Below are 16,520 nucleotides of genomic sequence, written 5' to 3' on the forward strand. Positions count from 1 at the left end.
CAAAAATAGACAAAGTAGGATGAAAAGCTACGAAAGAATTTTTTATTCCTCTATTCCGGCTTGCTGAAAAGCTGCCCGGCCGTTTCCAGGTGTCGAGGTGGATGGCGGTAGCTATAACTGTGGACATGAAGTCGCCTTCAGCATGTTTCACCTGCCTATCAACACACAATAAACAGCACGCACTGTGCCCCTTGCCCATCCCACCACCCTAGTCAAAGCAAGTTAATTAAAAAAAATAGTCGAAAGAACAAACCAACTTTGAAGCCATGTTCACAAACACACTACAGAGACATCAAATAGCTGTAGCGACGCCAGCGCTCGAAGCGGTTACATTTCTCATTTATGATCAAATCTACGGCGAGGCCCCTGATTTGGTCATATTTATTTGACGACAGGCGAAGTTTGACAAAGCTCTCTATTAAACCATCAAATTTCTTTGACACAAATATTTGGCATATCAACTTTGACAAAGAAATATCATAGTGTAGTACTGGCCTAACAAGGGAATGGTCCAATAAGACATGCCTAAACCTACCCTGAAATTTTTTACGCAGGAAGAAGATAACGAAAGAAATGCTCTGTAAAAATTTTAGCTGCAAAGAAGCACTGCAAGTATTAAAAAATAGCTGAAAATTGCCAAATTCTTAGCACTCCAGGCGGCAGTAGAAATGTACAAATGTACACGCCTACTGGCGCTATAGGAAGTGCGCATGCGCAACTAGGCACACCCACACACACACACACACACACACACACACACACACACACACACACAGGCGGAGGTCGGCGGTACATTTGTAAACAGGAAACAGGACACAAACTGATCGCAACTTGTAAAGGATGTTTCAGGTTACTGTTCGTTGATAGTTTCTCTGACACTACAGTACATAGTTACTACTCTCTCGAATTAGCGATTCAAGTAACATCTGTTACAAAATTATCAGTTGCTTTTTTGCAGTAATGGTAAGTAATGACAATACAGACAAAGCTGAATTAATATTTATTGTGTTTTCTTAAGGCATGCCTGCTAATATTACCTTTTTTTCTTCCAGTTTCACAGTAATGTGGAAATCAATTAACGTTCTGAATTTAACAATGATTAAATACGAAGAACGGGGTTTCCAGTCGAAATCATCTACTTCTCCTGAGGACGTACATATGTGTCACTTGTTAGTTGATGTCCTCGACATTCATTCAAATGATATCGACATTTCGTCTGAAAATGTGGATACGTTAAAATAAGTAGGAAATAAGTGTGACGATTCGATGAATTGTGGTTTGGACAACGTCAGTTGCGCAAGTAATAGTTTTCAGGAAGAATTCCTTCCAAGCCTAAAAAGAAAAAACGTACTGCAACAGCTTTCGGAGACAATGAAAAGACAATGAAATGTTGGTTAAACGAAGGAGGGTAAAAACGCTTCAAGTTAACGCAGTGTGCAAAGGCGTTTTCGTTTGGTAAAGTCGGATCGTGAACGGTACAAATGGTGGAACAAACTGCATGAAGTAAGAAATATGCGCCAAAGGGAATAAAAAAACTGTTCGAAAGATTTATAACTGCTCTTGAGAGGTTATGCACCGTTACCGATGGAGATCTACAAGACTGCCCCTTCGAATTGCATCTGACATGAACATTGCTAATTTCCAGGCTTCGTCGACCTGGATTCGCAGTTCCAAGAAATCGTACAGAATAGGAAGTCGCAAAAGTACCACGTTCACGGCACGTAAACGTGTTGAGCAACTGCCAGTGATAGACAGTACTATAGAGAAATTCATAGCTGACGTAAACACGAAACGTGCTGTTATCTCCGCAACTGCTGTTTATAAAGCTGATCAGTCAGGTTTCGTGAAAGAACTGCGTCCACACCGCACTTTTATCATTTGGGGGTGAAAAAAAGAAGGAGTCGGTTGCACAATCAATGAATGCAGTGGCACATTCATACACGATAATGCCACGCATTCAGTGGTTCACTGCTTCCGCAACTGTATATCTGTCTTCAAGAACCGCAAGGCAGACTAGGACCAAAAATAAAAAAATAGACTGTTAAGTTACAAAAATCGTCTATCAAAACCTGAAACAATGGCAAAGAATAATTCAACACTTCGTTCGAACCGTATTCCTACCAGCTACAGAACCTAGTTCATTGTTTTTGTTGGACTCATGGTCTGGACATAACGACGCCTCTGTTTTTGTGGAGGACAACGAAAAATCTGTAGATGTAGTGTGGATCCCACCTGGAACTATCAATTCAATCTCTCGATAAAGAATTTTTTTTACAGTGGAAAGCATTTTTCAAGAAATTATCAGATAACATAATTTCCGATATATCTTTCTCTCATTTCAGGTTTATCAGCGGAACAGTATTCTTAAGCCCCAGTCATTTGTGCCTTACCAGTTTTCTACGCCACACTTTACGAATTTCATCAAGTATGCCTGGTATGCAGCGCAACATGCAGAACAATGGCCGGGACCGTTTCTGACTCCATCTCAGTTCTGTCTAAAGAAAACTAATAGTTGCTACGAAGTGCCAGAATGCTTGAGTTTCTCGTTTGTCCGGTGTGCCTGTTGCAAAAAAAATATGACCAGATGTACAATATTCAAACAGTATTATAAGGAATGGCATACAGGAATTGTTATAAAATGTAGAACTGTCAGACACATTTCATTTCAATAAATTAGAAGTCCCCACTGATGGAAGCCGTCTGTGACTTCAAACACTGCCATGATTTTATTCTCTCTACTAGCCACGTGGTGAAGATGATGAAGAAATTGATGAAATGTATGATGAGATAAAAGAAATTATTCAGGTAGTGAAGGGAGACAAAAATTTAATAATCATGGATGACTGGAATTCGAGAGTACGAAAAGGGAGACAAGGAAACATAGTAGGGGAATATGGATTGGGCGTAAGAAATGAAAGAGGAAGCTGTCTGGTAGAATTTTGCACAGACCATAACTTAATCATTGCTAACACTTGGTTCAAGAATCATAAAAGAAGATTGTATAGGTGGAAGAATCCTGGAGATACTAGAAGGTACCAGATAGATTACATAATTGTAAGACAGAGATTTAAGAACCAGGTTTTAAATTGTAAGACATTTCCAGGGGCAGATGTGGACTCTGACCACAATCTATTGGTTATGAACTATAGATTAAAACTGAAGAAAATGCAAAAAGGTGGGAATTTAAGGAGATGGGACCTGGATAAACTAACTAAACCAGAGGTTGTACAGAGTTTCAGGGAGAGCATAAGGGAACGATTGACAGGAATGGGGAAAAGAAATACAGTAGAAGAAGAATGGGTAGCTCTGAGGGATGAACTAGTGAAGGCAGCAGAGGATCAAGTAGGTAAAAAGACGAGGGCTAGTAGAAATCCTTGGGTAACAGAAGAAATATTGAATTTAATTGATGGAAGGAGAAAATATAAAAATGTAGTAAATGAAGCAGACAAAAAGGAATACAAATGTCTGAAAAATGAGAATGGCTGAGCAGGGATGGCTAGAGGACAAATGTAAGGATGTAGAGGCTTATCTCACTAGGGGTAAGATTGATACTGCCTACAGGAAAATTAAAGAGACCTTTGGAGAAAAGAGAGCCACTTGTATAAATATCAAGAGCTCAGATGGAAATCCAGTTCTAAGCAAAGAAGGGAAAGCAGGAAGGTGGAAGGAGAATATAGAGGATCTATAGAAGGGCGATGTACTTGAGGACAATATGATAGAAATGGAAGAGAATGTAGAGGAAGATGAAATGAGAGATACGATACTGCGTGAAGAGTTTGACAGAGCACTGAAAGACCTGAGTCGAAACAAGGCCCCGGGAGTAGACAACATTCCATTAGAACTACTGACAGCCTTGGGAGAGCCAGTCCTGACAAAACTCTACCATCTGGTGAGCAAGATGTATGAGACAGGCGAAATACCCATAGACTTCAAGAAGAATTTAATAATTCCAATCCCAAAGAAAACAGGTGTTGACAGATGTGAAAATTACCGAACTATCAGTTTAATAAGCGACGGCAGCAAAATACTAACACGACTTCTTTACAGACGAATGAAACAACTGGTAGAAGCCGACCTCGGGGAAGATCAGTTTGGATTCTGTAGAAATGTTGGAACACGTGAGGCAATACTGACCCTACCACTTATTTTAGAAAATAGATTAAGGAACGGTAAGTCTACGTTTCTAGCATTTGTAGACTTAGAGAAAGCTTTCGACAATGTTGATTGTAATACTCTCTTTCATATTCTGAAGGTGGCAGGGGTAAAATACAGGGAGCGAGAGGCTATTAACAATTTGTACAGAAACCAGATGGCAGTTATAAGAGTCGAGGGGCATGAAAGGGAAGCAGTGGTTGGGAAGGGAGTGAGACAGGGTTGTAGCCTATCCCGGATGTTATTCAATCTGTATATTGAGTAAGCAGTAAAGGAAACAAAAGAATAATTCGGAGTAGGAATTAAAATCCATTGAGAAGAAATAAAAACTTCGAGGTTCGCCGATGACATTGTAATTCTGTCAGAGACAGCAAAGGACTTGGAAGAGCAGTTGAACGGAATGGACGGTGTCTTGAAAGGAGGATATAAAATGAACATCAACAAAAGCAAAATGAGGATAATGGAATGTAGTCAAATTAAGTCGGGTGATGCTGAGGGAATTAGATTAGGAAATGAGACACTTAAAGTAGTAAGGGAGCAAAATAACTGATGATGGTCGAAGTAGAGAGGATATAAAATGTAGACTGGCAATGGCAAGGAAAGCGTTTCTGAAGAGAAGAAATTTGTTAACATCGAGTATAGATTTACGTGTCAGGAAGTCTTTTCTGAAAGGGATCACCAATTTAGTATTGGAGGGCAGCGTGGAGGGTTAAAATCGTAGAGGGAGACCGAGAGATGAATACACTAAGCAGATTCAGAAGGATGTAGGTTGCAGTAGGTACTGGCAGATGAAGAAGCTTGCACAGGATAGAGTAGCATGGAGAGCTGCATCAAACCAGTCTCAGGACTGAAGACGACAACAACAGCCACGTTTATCAGAATTTACACGTGCAAGAATGTGGATATGAAGTTATTCAAAAAAGTATTTGTATAGTTTAAGCCAGGTTTTTACCAGAACAAAGTAGGTAATAAGCACGAGCAAAACAGAATTCTGTCTGGTGTGCCTCTTCCAGGCCTTTCTGCTGGTCGCTACTGCATCTAGTTACGTGTCCCTAAGCTTCTCCAGTTACCTATCAGAAAATAAAGACCTGCAGTTTAACGTGGAATCCGATTCACATGTCTTTCGTGGACACTCCAACATTGTGAGAAGTGAATGCTCAGTTAAAAATCATAGCGAAAAAGTTTTGGTGTGAACAGGATGTGATCCTGCGCTCTCTGTATCACAAAGGCGCGTTTTGCCACTAGACCATTTCTGTTTTGAAAAAAAAAATTAAAAAAATATACGAGCATTCGACCTTACGCGCGTAGTGGAAACGCTAGCTGTGTCACCGCGTGTGATGATGCTCGATGATGCTCGTCGTCGGTAATTGGTTTTCTGTTTAGAAATATCTCCTCAATGGCAATGAGAAGCGTGGGCAAAAAGGCAGCCGACATACAAGAAAAAATTTGGACCAGTGAAATGGAGAGATGGAGAAGCAATTCCGTGTGAAGTGCACGATTTCCACGCATGTCACGATTCCATAGAAATTGAGACACTTGAATTCTTCCTTCCCTGCGTCATTTTGCATACTATGTCAAGAACAGTGCGCTTGCCATGCAAAATAATCCTCACTGAATAGCAAAGTTTTGCATTGTGGCTCTAACAAGGTACAGTTGTATCCAGTATGCCGAATATTAGCTACAAAAATTAAAAACTAATAATACAGCGTTCATAGGCTACGTTCGCTACCTCCGGTTCCCTTTAGTATGAATTTTCTGCAGATACTCATTCGCACATGTTCGCTTCCATTCGCTCCATTGTAAACCAGGCTTTAGGTGCTTAACATTGCTGTCTGTGGACTCCGGATAATTCCGCTACGCTTCGCTCCGTGAGTGATTCGCCGAATCGCGCTCTAGGCGGGCAGGGCTGTACAAACCGCTACAAGCCGCTGTTATAAGCTGTTGTTCGTGCGGCAAAAATGTGTAACTTTAACATTTCCTGCAAAATACTTGCAGTGCCTCTTAGCAGCTAAAATTTTGGCAGTGAATTTCTTTCGTTGTGCTCTTCCCGTGTAAAAAATTTCAGGGTAGGTTTCGACTGTCTTATTGGATCATTCCCTTCTTCTTCTTCTTGCGTTACAGCCTCTGTAGGACCACAGGTAGCCCCTTCTTGGACTGCATTTTCCTCTTCTTCTCCCAGAACCTCTTCATTCTATCTCTTCTTCTCTCCCGCTCTTCTTCCGAGATCTTCAGTGTCCATTTCTCCTGTCGGCTCCACTGGTGACACTCTAATCTTTCCCTGTATTCTTCTCTGTCATTGTTATCCGGCATATTTGTCGGTGTATATTTGTTCCTCCAATTTTCTTTTCCTTCGACCTTGATCCCTAATTCCAACCAGTCCTTCCGCAGTTAGTTCAACAACCTACTTGGTTCCTGTCTTTCCCCTTGTCCTCCCTGTTGTTTCCCACACTCTCTTCGTCATTCTGCCCGTACTCATCCTAACTTCATACCCAGCAAACCTTGCCCTTTTGAGTCTGATTTCCCCGGATATTGTTCTCATGTTCTGGTACAATTCTTCCCTAGGTCTTCTCATCCACCTCTCTCCACCTCCTTTGGGACCTAGTATTTTTCTCAGTATTTTTCTTATTTCTTTAGTTGTTCTGCCCCATTTCTTCCTAGTGTCGTCGTCTCAGCAGCATATAATACTCCATTCCTCACTGTTGCCTTGTAGCGACTTATCTTTGCCTCTGTGGATATATTATTTTGCAGAAGGCTGACCCCATCTTCTTTATCTTCTCTGTTATTCCCTCCTTGCTCCTGTTCCTTCCTGTTATAAATTCTCCCAGGTATTTAAATTTGTCCACCATTTGCACAGTGCCTTCTGGTGTTTCCCAGCCTGCAGTGGTATTTAATGACTTTGTTCAAATGGCTCTGAGCGCTATGCGACTTAACTTGTGAGGTCATCAGTCGCCTAGAACTTAGAACTAATTAAACCTAACTAACCTAAGGACATCACACACATCCATGCCCGAGGCAGGATTCGAACCTGCGAACGTAGCGGTCGCTCGGCTCCAGACTGTAGCGCCTAGAACAGCACGGTCACTCCAGCCGGCAGTGTGTTTGTCTTGTTATAGGCGATCCTCAGTCTCCCCTTTCTGGCCACCTTACTTGTAAGATGTTCTAGCTCTTGACACTTACAAGGGGAGGCCAGGACGTTTGGAACGCGGATTTACTGCAAACTTCGTACAATCGTAGTACTCCATGAGGACAGCAAAATATGTAGGCAGTAGCGCGTACTTCTCAAGCGTTATTGAGGAAATCGCAAGATAATTTCGGTGGTCAGAAAATGTCACAAACGCTTGTCGTGGTGTTATGGGGCAGATTGGACTGAGACATGAATGTTAAGAAATAAATGCGATACGTTGCGCCGATTCCGAGTTATTTAGCATTGAAGTTAGCCAATAAGGTCGGTGCGCGCGCGAATTCAAGTTTCTGCTAACCTAACAAAGCACTCGTTAGGTAACACCGCCCCTGGCACGCCGCTTGTATGTGAGCGCGCGACGCCCCGATTGGCTAACGTCAATGCTAAATAACTCGGAAACGGCGCAACGTATCGCATTTTATTCTTAACATTCATGTCTCAGTAGAATCTGCCCTACATCACGGCAAGCGTTCCAGACATTTTCTGACCACCCTATATATATGAGTCTTGTGCGGGTATTTCAGTCTGCAGAGCACTTTCCATGAAAGGCAAGAGTCCCCAATTCGAGTCTCAGTCCGGCACACAGTTTAACCCGCCACGAAGTTTCAAGTTAATCGAGAGTCAAATGTTCGTGATAATGAATACTCAGTAAATATAGGAAGAGAACAGACTTAAACAATACTTTATGAATGGATCACTTAAATAAGTTTTCCTAAGATCCCCACTATGTGTTTTTGTGTGAGATTTAACCCTCATTTACCTCCCACTCTATAAAAAGTCATCATAATACCAAAATTATACACCAACAAACAGTTATCCAAGTTAAACTCACATTCGAACCTTTGACAAAACTGAACTGTTCAACTCTAACTGGTCTGAATACAGCTTGTCTTTGTATTAAATGCACAACTGATGTAAAACAATTATCTGCCCCTAATTAACATTTCCACTTACCTCGCCTCTCGGCAACATTGTTGCAGATTTCTCGAAAGCACAAGCAGGCAGCGGCTAAGCTAGATTTCTGTTTTTTAAATAAAATTTCCAATCAACCTTCAAACTGTTGCATACCGTACAGTGCAATTTGGTAATGCGTAACGAGAAACCTCCTTTAAACTGCGGGTTGGGGATAGCAACAATTCCTATGAAACGCTGTTCCAAGACAATTATATTAGAATAAAGTATATATTCAAAAAGACAGAGTAAAACTTCGCGTGATCTTCACACATAATATTGCTCCAGATAATACTATGGCTAACAAAGTGGACAGTGATTTAAAAGGTACAATGTTAACAGAAAATTTCTACAAAAACCAAACAGCTCAATCAGTTGATATGTTAATGCATCACTCAATGAAGTGTGTGATCCTTCTCTCAGCTCTGAGCAAGTGGACAAAGTTAACTAGCTGAAGATAATCATTCAAACAAACCAGCTGCGCAACGCTCACTCTCACCTTTTGTTTTTTTTTTTTTAAAAAAACGTTGTTCAAAATTTATATTCTTTTCGCTTTTCAATACATACATCATATTCATCCATGCTGTCCTTTACAATAATTCTTTCTTCATCTAACAGATACAAAGACAAGTCATCAGAGCACTACTGATTACATCCATTGTGGTGTCACCGCCAGACACCACACTTGCTAGGTGGTAGCCTTTAAATCGGCCGCGGTCCGTTAGTATACGTCGGACCCGCGCGTCGCCACTGTCAGTGATTGCAGACCGAGCGCCGCCACACGGCAGGTCTAGTCTAGAGAGACTCCCTAGCACTCGCCCAAGTTGTACAGCCGACTTTGCTAGCGATGGTTCACTGACTACAGACGCTCTCATCTGCAGAGACGACAGTTCAGCATAGCCTTCAGCTACGTCATTTGCTACGACCTAGCAAGGTGCCATCTTGAGTTACTATAATTACTTCATGAATGTATTCTGAACAGATAATATTGTGAATCATGTACCGTCAAGAGCGACGTTCATCATTAATGGATTAAAGTTAAGTATGAAACTAATGACGTCCGCTTTCTGAAATCTCATTCCTTGTCATGTTCCAGACCTCACGTCTGTATGGTTCTTCCCTCCTCACGCCAGCCAGCGTGAGTTAAAACACGTGCATTTCGGCCTCCACTCGTAACACGATGTTGGCTCTTCTGCTAACACAAAATCTATCATCCACCACATTTCAGCTAAGGAAATATCAGAAACTTCCTGCTATACTGAAATTGTAGATCGGACTGAGAGTCGAACTAGGGCCCTTTGCCTTTCGCATGCAAGTGCTCTACTTACTGATCAACCCTAACTGACTGACGCCCCGTCCTCACAGCTCTACTGCCTCAGCACCTCGTCTCCTACCTTTCAAACTTCACAGAAGCTCTCCTGCGAAATTTGCTCAGTACGAAGAGCTCGGTCCGACACTCACTTTTTATCTGCGAGGAAGTTTCATATCAGCCCACATTCCGCTGCAGAGAGAAATAAGTATCTGACTGTGCAGAGGCTAACGTGCCCTTTCTCTCTCTCTCTAACGCTTATACCTATAACTTACAAAAGTCAAAATGACATGCTTACTTTACTGTTTCATGCAGTGGGTTGATCAAATGCTCTGGTTCTGAAAGGAAACCAGAAGGGAATATAACATAGTTCCAAATTGGACTAACATTATATGTTGAGCTGAATATGATTTACGAAGCGAAAAACATAGTCATTTACTAAGTGAAGTGTTTGAAGCATTAACGTGAGGAGCTGTTACACTAGACCTGGGACAACTTGCTGAGAGAAAATCTCAAATTTCGGAGGCACTATTCTACACGCAAAAATACGTAACTGCAAGATAGAAGCTGTTGTGTTGGCAGAAGAGCCAACACCGTGTTACTAGACGAGGCCGAAATGCACGCGTTTTAGCTCACGCAGGCTGGCGTGAGGAGGGAAGAACCATACTGACGTGAGGTCTGGAACATAAGGAATTAGAATTCAGAAAGCGTATATAATTAGTTTGATACTTAACTTTAATCCATTAATGATGAACGTTGCTCTTGACGGTACATGATTCACAATACTGTCTGTTCAGAATTCATTACAATTAGTGAATATGGCGCCTTGTTAGGTCGTAGCAAATGACGTAGCTGAAGGCTAGGCTAAACTATCGTCTCTGCAAATGAGAGGGTATGTAGACAGTGAACCATCGCTAGCAAAGTCGGCTGTACAACTGGGGCGAGTGCTAGGGAGTCCCTCTAGACCTGCCGTGTGGCGGCGCTCGGTCTGCAATCATTGATAGTGGCGACACGCGGGTCCGACGTATACTAACGGACCGCGGCCGATTTAAAGGCTACCACCTAACAAGTGTGGTGCCTGGCGGTGACACCACAGAAGCTACCAAGTGGCCTCTCTTCAATAAGGATGAAAACGAATTCTAAGCACTTTTCACGTCCTAGGAGGTTCATAAAAAATTGCATCAAATCAAACGTTGAATGATTTTCATTTGTTAAAGTTAAAAAATAAAAATACAACCAGTTATGGAAGTCAGAGGGCCTGCAACAACATTAACAGAGAATTCGTTTGGAGTCTGTTATTAAAATTCCCAATCTAAATTTATTTACCCGTGTGCAAGATAGACTAAGAACTTTCTCAAGTATGCTAGTGACAAGAAAAAATAAAAGAAAGAGACATATAGTACCGAAAAAAGTGAACACCTCTAAAGAATTTCAGAAAACGAATGATTTAGAGCTCATTTGCGACTTAAGGATTTTATGTTTTTCGACTGGTGTCTTAAGACGGTGGTATACACACTGAAGCACCAAAGACTCCGCTATAGGCATTAGTTTTCAAATATAGAGATATGTAAACATGCAGAATACGACGTTGCGGTCGGCAATGCCTATATCAGACAAAACGCGTGTAGCACAGTTGTCGGTTAGTGCTGCAAGAATGGCAAGTTATTTAGATTTAAGTGAGTCTAAACGTGGTATTATTGTCGACGCACGAGCCATGGGACAGCATCTCCGAGGTAGCGATGAAGTGGGGTTTTCCAGTACGACCATTTCACAAGTGCACTATCCACATCAGGAATATGGTAAAACATAAAATCTCCGACACGGTTGGAGAAAGATCCTGCAAGAACCGGAGCAGAGGCCACTGAAGAGAATCGTTCAGCGTGACAGAAATGCAACCCTTCCGTAAATTGCTGCAGATTTCAATGTTGGGCCATCAACAAGTGTCAGCGTGCAGACCATTCAACGAAACATCATCGGTATGGGCTTCCGAAGGCGAAAGTCCACTCGTGTACCCTTGATGACTGCGCGACACAAAGCATCACGCCTCGCCTGGACCCGTCAACACGGACATTGGACTGTTGATGACTGGACACATGTTGCCTGGTCGAGTCTCGTTCCAAATTGTATCTAGCAGCTGGACGTGTACGGGTATGGAGACAATTTCGTGAATCCATGGACCCTGCATGTCAGCAGGGGACTGTTCAAGCTGGTGGAGGCTCTGTAAGGGTGTGGGGAGTGTGAAGTGATATGGAACTCCTGATATGTCAACGTACGACTCTGACAGGTGACACGGAGAGTAAGCATCCTGTCTGATCACCTGCATCTATTGATTTCCGTTGTGCATTCCGACGGACTTGGGCAATTCCAACAGGACAATGCGAGATCGCACACATTCAGCATTGCTACAAAGTGGCTCCAGAACACTCTTCTGAATTTATACACTTCTGCCGGCCATCAAACTCCCCAGGCATGAACATTATTGGGCATATCTGAAATGTCTTGCAACGTGCTGTTCAGAAGAGATTTGCACTCCTTCGTACTCTTACGGACAGCCCTGCAGGAGTCATGGTGTTAGTTCCCTCCAGCACTACTTCAGACATTAGTCTAGTCCATGCCACGTCGTGTTGTGGCATTTCTGTGTACTCGCGGGGGCCCTGCGCGATATTAGGCAGGTGTACCAGTTTCTTTGTCTCTTCAGGTACTTACCACAAAGCGGTCTCTTGTATGGATGTGTTAGTATCTCTGTCAGTGCGCTCATATCATCAATAGTCATCTGAGTCCTTAAAAGATCCCTACCCCATGAGAATCACTGATGTCTCCTCTGGTTGCTCGTTGCATTAACCTCTGTCGGATGCTAAAAGAGCGAAACGATTTGGAGCAACTTAAATTGTCATTATTACTATTCCTCTCAGTTTTATTAAGCTTGTTCTTCTACATACACTTCACTTCACTTTGTGGTAGCTACTATGTCTTCCTGTTTTCAAGAATATATTTTATAAGAAGTTAAATTGTTCATCTGTACTGATTTCTTGACAAATGCTACCCACAGGTTTCCCTATAAATTTACACAAAATAGTAATCAGTAACAATTTTGTTAATGTACTAGTTTTTTCTTGTATTATCTCCACAGAAATGAGCCTGATTACTGAGCAGCATCATTATACATACCATTAGGGGTATTGCCAAAGAAGCGATAACCATTACACTATTATGTTCTGTTCTTTCTGGAATACATTATTTTTGGGGGTGCATCAAGTTACCCATCGTTAACTCTTCGTACATATACTCAGCCATTGATGATAATTTTTCATGTTTCCTATACGTTCTCGTTGTGTTGCCCCTTTGTTGAATGATTCCATTTTGAGCATGAGTTTGGGTAAGCCGTCAAGTAAGCAAGCTTGTTACCCTTCACTGTCACCATGGTCAAAGTATTTAATACTTGTTGATAAACTACACAACGATGGCATTGAGTATGTGGATTAGCCTTCTGAGCCTCTGACTTTGAATTATGTGAAAATCAGACAACATTTTATAATTATTTAGTTAGAAATCTTATTCGTTTCTTTTTTACAGGAAGAGAAACAATATGTTTGGTCAAAATCATCTCCAAGAGTAATTCCCAATGCAACAGAACTGGGAATCACGGCAGAATTAGAAATTATGGGGTTAGTTGCTGGGAAAAACTATGAAATCCGAGTAATTCTCATTGATAAGGATGGTGGTAGTTACCAAACAGATGTGCCAGAAAGTAAAGCAAGAACTAAATGCATAGGTAAGTTTGAAGATAACAAATCGCCCTGCCTCCATACATTTTTGTTGTATCTCAGAAAATCTCAGGCTGAAGTGATGGAAATGCAGAGAAAACGATCATCAGGGTCAACAAGTCATCTGCGTAATATGGATATTCTGAAAAATAGCAAAAAAAATTTTGCTTAAGCTATTAAACAGAAACTGCTGGAAATGATCTTCGGTATTTGTGTTACAATGAGAAAGAGCACAGAAATGGTAAACCATATTTATGTTTATAATCGACACGTTTCCTTACTACGTGAGGTCCGTTTTAACTGAGCCGGAAATATAGAAATATATATCCTACTGTCAATAGCAGAGCTGTGGTCGCTATTTAAGGCACAAACTTTGCATTTAATCTAATTTCGCAAATGTTAGCTTGATATGTCTGTGGTAAAATATCTCACTATCCTTCAAGTTTGCCCATACTAGCAATAGGTACAATAGGGCAGGATGTGTCTCCCAGGAAAAATGGGTCAATCAACAGGGAAATTTATCGCTTGATTTTGACTCCTAAGAAGGTGTATGACGTAAGTACTCTATGCCTGCTGTTAACATAAGATGAGGCCGAGGAATCTCACGGTTGCCATTACTGATATCGTTCCATGTTTTAGGGCAACGTAGCAGCACGGTTCTCCACGTACTGGAAAGCTAATACTACAGTCTGGGATCTGGACAGTTGTATGATCAGCGCATTTTTTATCAGTCAACAGTGAAGTAGAGTGTGGGCGTGATGTACACGTCATACGTTGGAGGAAGAACGCTGGCGGTTGGGCACGCTGTTGCCACCTTCCGACTGCGAAGTGGAGAACGCTGCTGGCAGTACCGAAGCTACGTGACTGAACGCAGTTGTCGCCTTTTGAACTGCGCCAACACTCACACGTTGCCATAGAGACGTGTACAAATTCACGTCAAGCCCACGTTAACTCCCTGGGGTCTTCTTCCACCATCCAGATAAGAGCTCAGACCAGATGCAGTGGAGAGATGTGGCTGTTGGAGCGTATGTGCTATGAATTTCGTGATGGTTGAAATGTTGGAGCTACACAGGTTTCACTTCCAGCAGTGTCCTTGTATATGGTATTGGGTTGAAGTGTGCCAAGCCGTTGCAGGATTCTACACAGGATGACTATCCCAGAAGTGGACCAAATGTGTACACAACAACTGTGAGGCAACAGTCTGAAGATATCTGTAATGAAAGCACGAGTGCAGCTCAGATAAGAAAGGAGGGTTCAGGAGCGCCATGCAAGGTTTTCAAATCCTGTCATCCTTTTCTGACGGTTCTGTGAATGCCTGGCAAAAATAATCTGCATTCTAGTTTTCCCCATTTTGTGCAAAGCTGGGGTTCTATTCAAATGTCGAAGGTCCTCGGCAATAGTGACAACGTTGAAAGGAATAAAGGGCTGCAGGTTTGAATTTGTGTTAAGGAGGGTATTGGAGTTAGGTAGTCCGTGCAACTGCGACAGTCAGAACGCTATGCTGGTATAATGGCTAGCATACCTGCCTCGTGTGCGGGAGACCTGAGTTGAAGTCCCGGCTGTGACACAAATTTTAATTCATTGTTTAAGCTTCTGTCCTTATTGAAGGTAGAGCTGAGACTCATACGTCTCTGGAAAAATGTTATTCCATCGTTCTAGTTTCTTTTATCAATTAACTGCAAATTACTGCAGACGCATGTGCTTAGACCACTTTGTTTGCAACAATTAGTGACCACCCTCTTTTCCTTACTTTATTGTGGGCACAAAAATTCTTGTGACCTTTCTCAGAGAGTCTCTGTAGGCTTGGTTTCATTGAAGACGAGCAGCATATATTGTGATGCCTCTGATGGCAAATATTAAATAACCAGGTAACAAATGTCGCCTGTCAAAGTCATGGTACTATACGTTTACTTAAATTCCAAAGCAAGTTCTCTTATGTTAATGGAAGTGCACAAGCAGTGACCCTCCACAGTGACAAAAAATGGTATTGCTTGCGGCTTACCAGATGGAAGCATGATTGTGTCCGCAGTCTCGCATCCAATGTGTGAGTGTCTCCTACACTGTGAGCAATTTTCCTTTTTGTTTCTAAACTTCATAATTCTCTGCCATATGCCCGTGACATTACTGTCAAAATTCTCTTTAAAGTAATACCTAGAGAGTAATGCAGACAATTCCTTGTCACGGACTGCCTGTATCATGGGCGGAGAACAATTTTCAACACTATTGTTGAGGCTGCTTTCGTAATGCGTCCATGAGCAAGTCCTGTGCTGTCCACCCAAAAAGTTTGGGAGGGGCATTGTTTATTTCCTCTTTTACCCATGCTAAAGATAATTTTCTGTCATTTTCATTGTATTGCCATTTTTCTAGAGGCAGGTTACGTGGAGCCAGCAGGCAAGCTCGTCGTAAAAGTAATGTAACGCATAGATGATGTGAGTGGTGTTTTAAGGCGCGAAACGCGAGGTCATCAGTGTCCGTCCAAGTGACCACAATAGGATACCAATCTCACTCCCAGATTCGTTCAAGTCTTTCGAGCTCAGTAACAGAGCGAGAGGCACAGAATGCAGGGTCATATCAACAAGAGAGTATGTGGGATATAGTGAACCTACATTGTGACCAAAGATCATTTAGCAATATCGACATTTTGTTTTCTGTTAATGAAACGATGTCAAAGCTGAACATACATGTCATATCGAGATTTCCACGATCCTTTCTTGTGCAAAAGAGCATTATTTTCTGCCTGTCAGCTGTTTTTTGTTGGATTGTGGTTCGACTAATGCTACTAGATTTATCAATCCGAGTCATAACTTCAGATTGGGAAATCATAAATGCGCTATAAACGAAAGTCGGTAGGCGTGTTTCTACATCTGAAAGATGGCGTCTATTCAGATTTCAAGGCAGTCGCATAAGAATGCCACTAGTATCGCCACTATGAGGACGTAAATCGGGTTTGCTTTAAATACACGCTGTAACGGTCGTAAGCGTTAGTTACCTTTGATATTAGATGTAGTGAGTTGATATAGGTCAAGAATGCGTTTAAGGCGACAAAAACGCCATTCTCGACACCTCCCTGAGTTTGAACGAGGTCGCGTAATAGGGCTACAAGACGTTGAATGTCCTTTTGGGATACTGCAGAAAGACTTGGCAGCAATGTACGCCTAGCCGC

The 16,520-nt window shown here is 41.9% G+C and overlaps 1 protein-coding gene across 1 annotated transcript in view; it reads left to right on the forward strand.

Moving 5' to 3' along the window:
- Nucleotides 1-16,520, forward strand: part of LOC126416585 (uncharacterized) — a 418,464-nt gene that overhangs the window by 348,556 nt on the left and 53,388 nt on the right. Inside the window, exon 15 of the mRNA XM_050084337.1 lies at nucleotides 13,167-13,365. Within this exon, the coding sequence (XP_049940294.1) occupies nucleotides 13,167-13,365 (199 nt within the window). The remainder of the gene's footprint in view (nucleotides 1-13,166; nucleotides 13,366-16,520) is intronic.

The sequence above is a fragment of the Schistocerca serialis genome, chromosome 8 (assembly GCF_023864345.2).
Source record: "Schistocerca serialis cubense isolate TAMUIC-IGC-003099 chromosome 8, iqSchSeri2.2, whole genome shotgun sequence".
Taxonomy (NCBI): Eukaryota; Metazoa; Arthropoda; class Insecta; order Orthoptera; family Acrididae; genus Schistocerca; species Schistocerca serialis.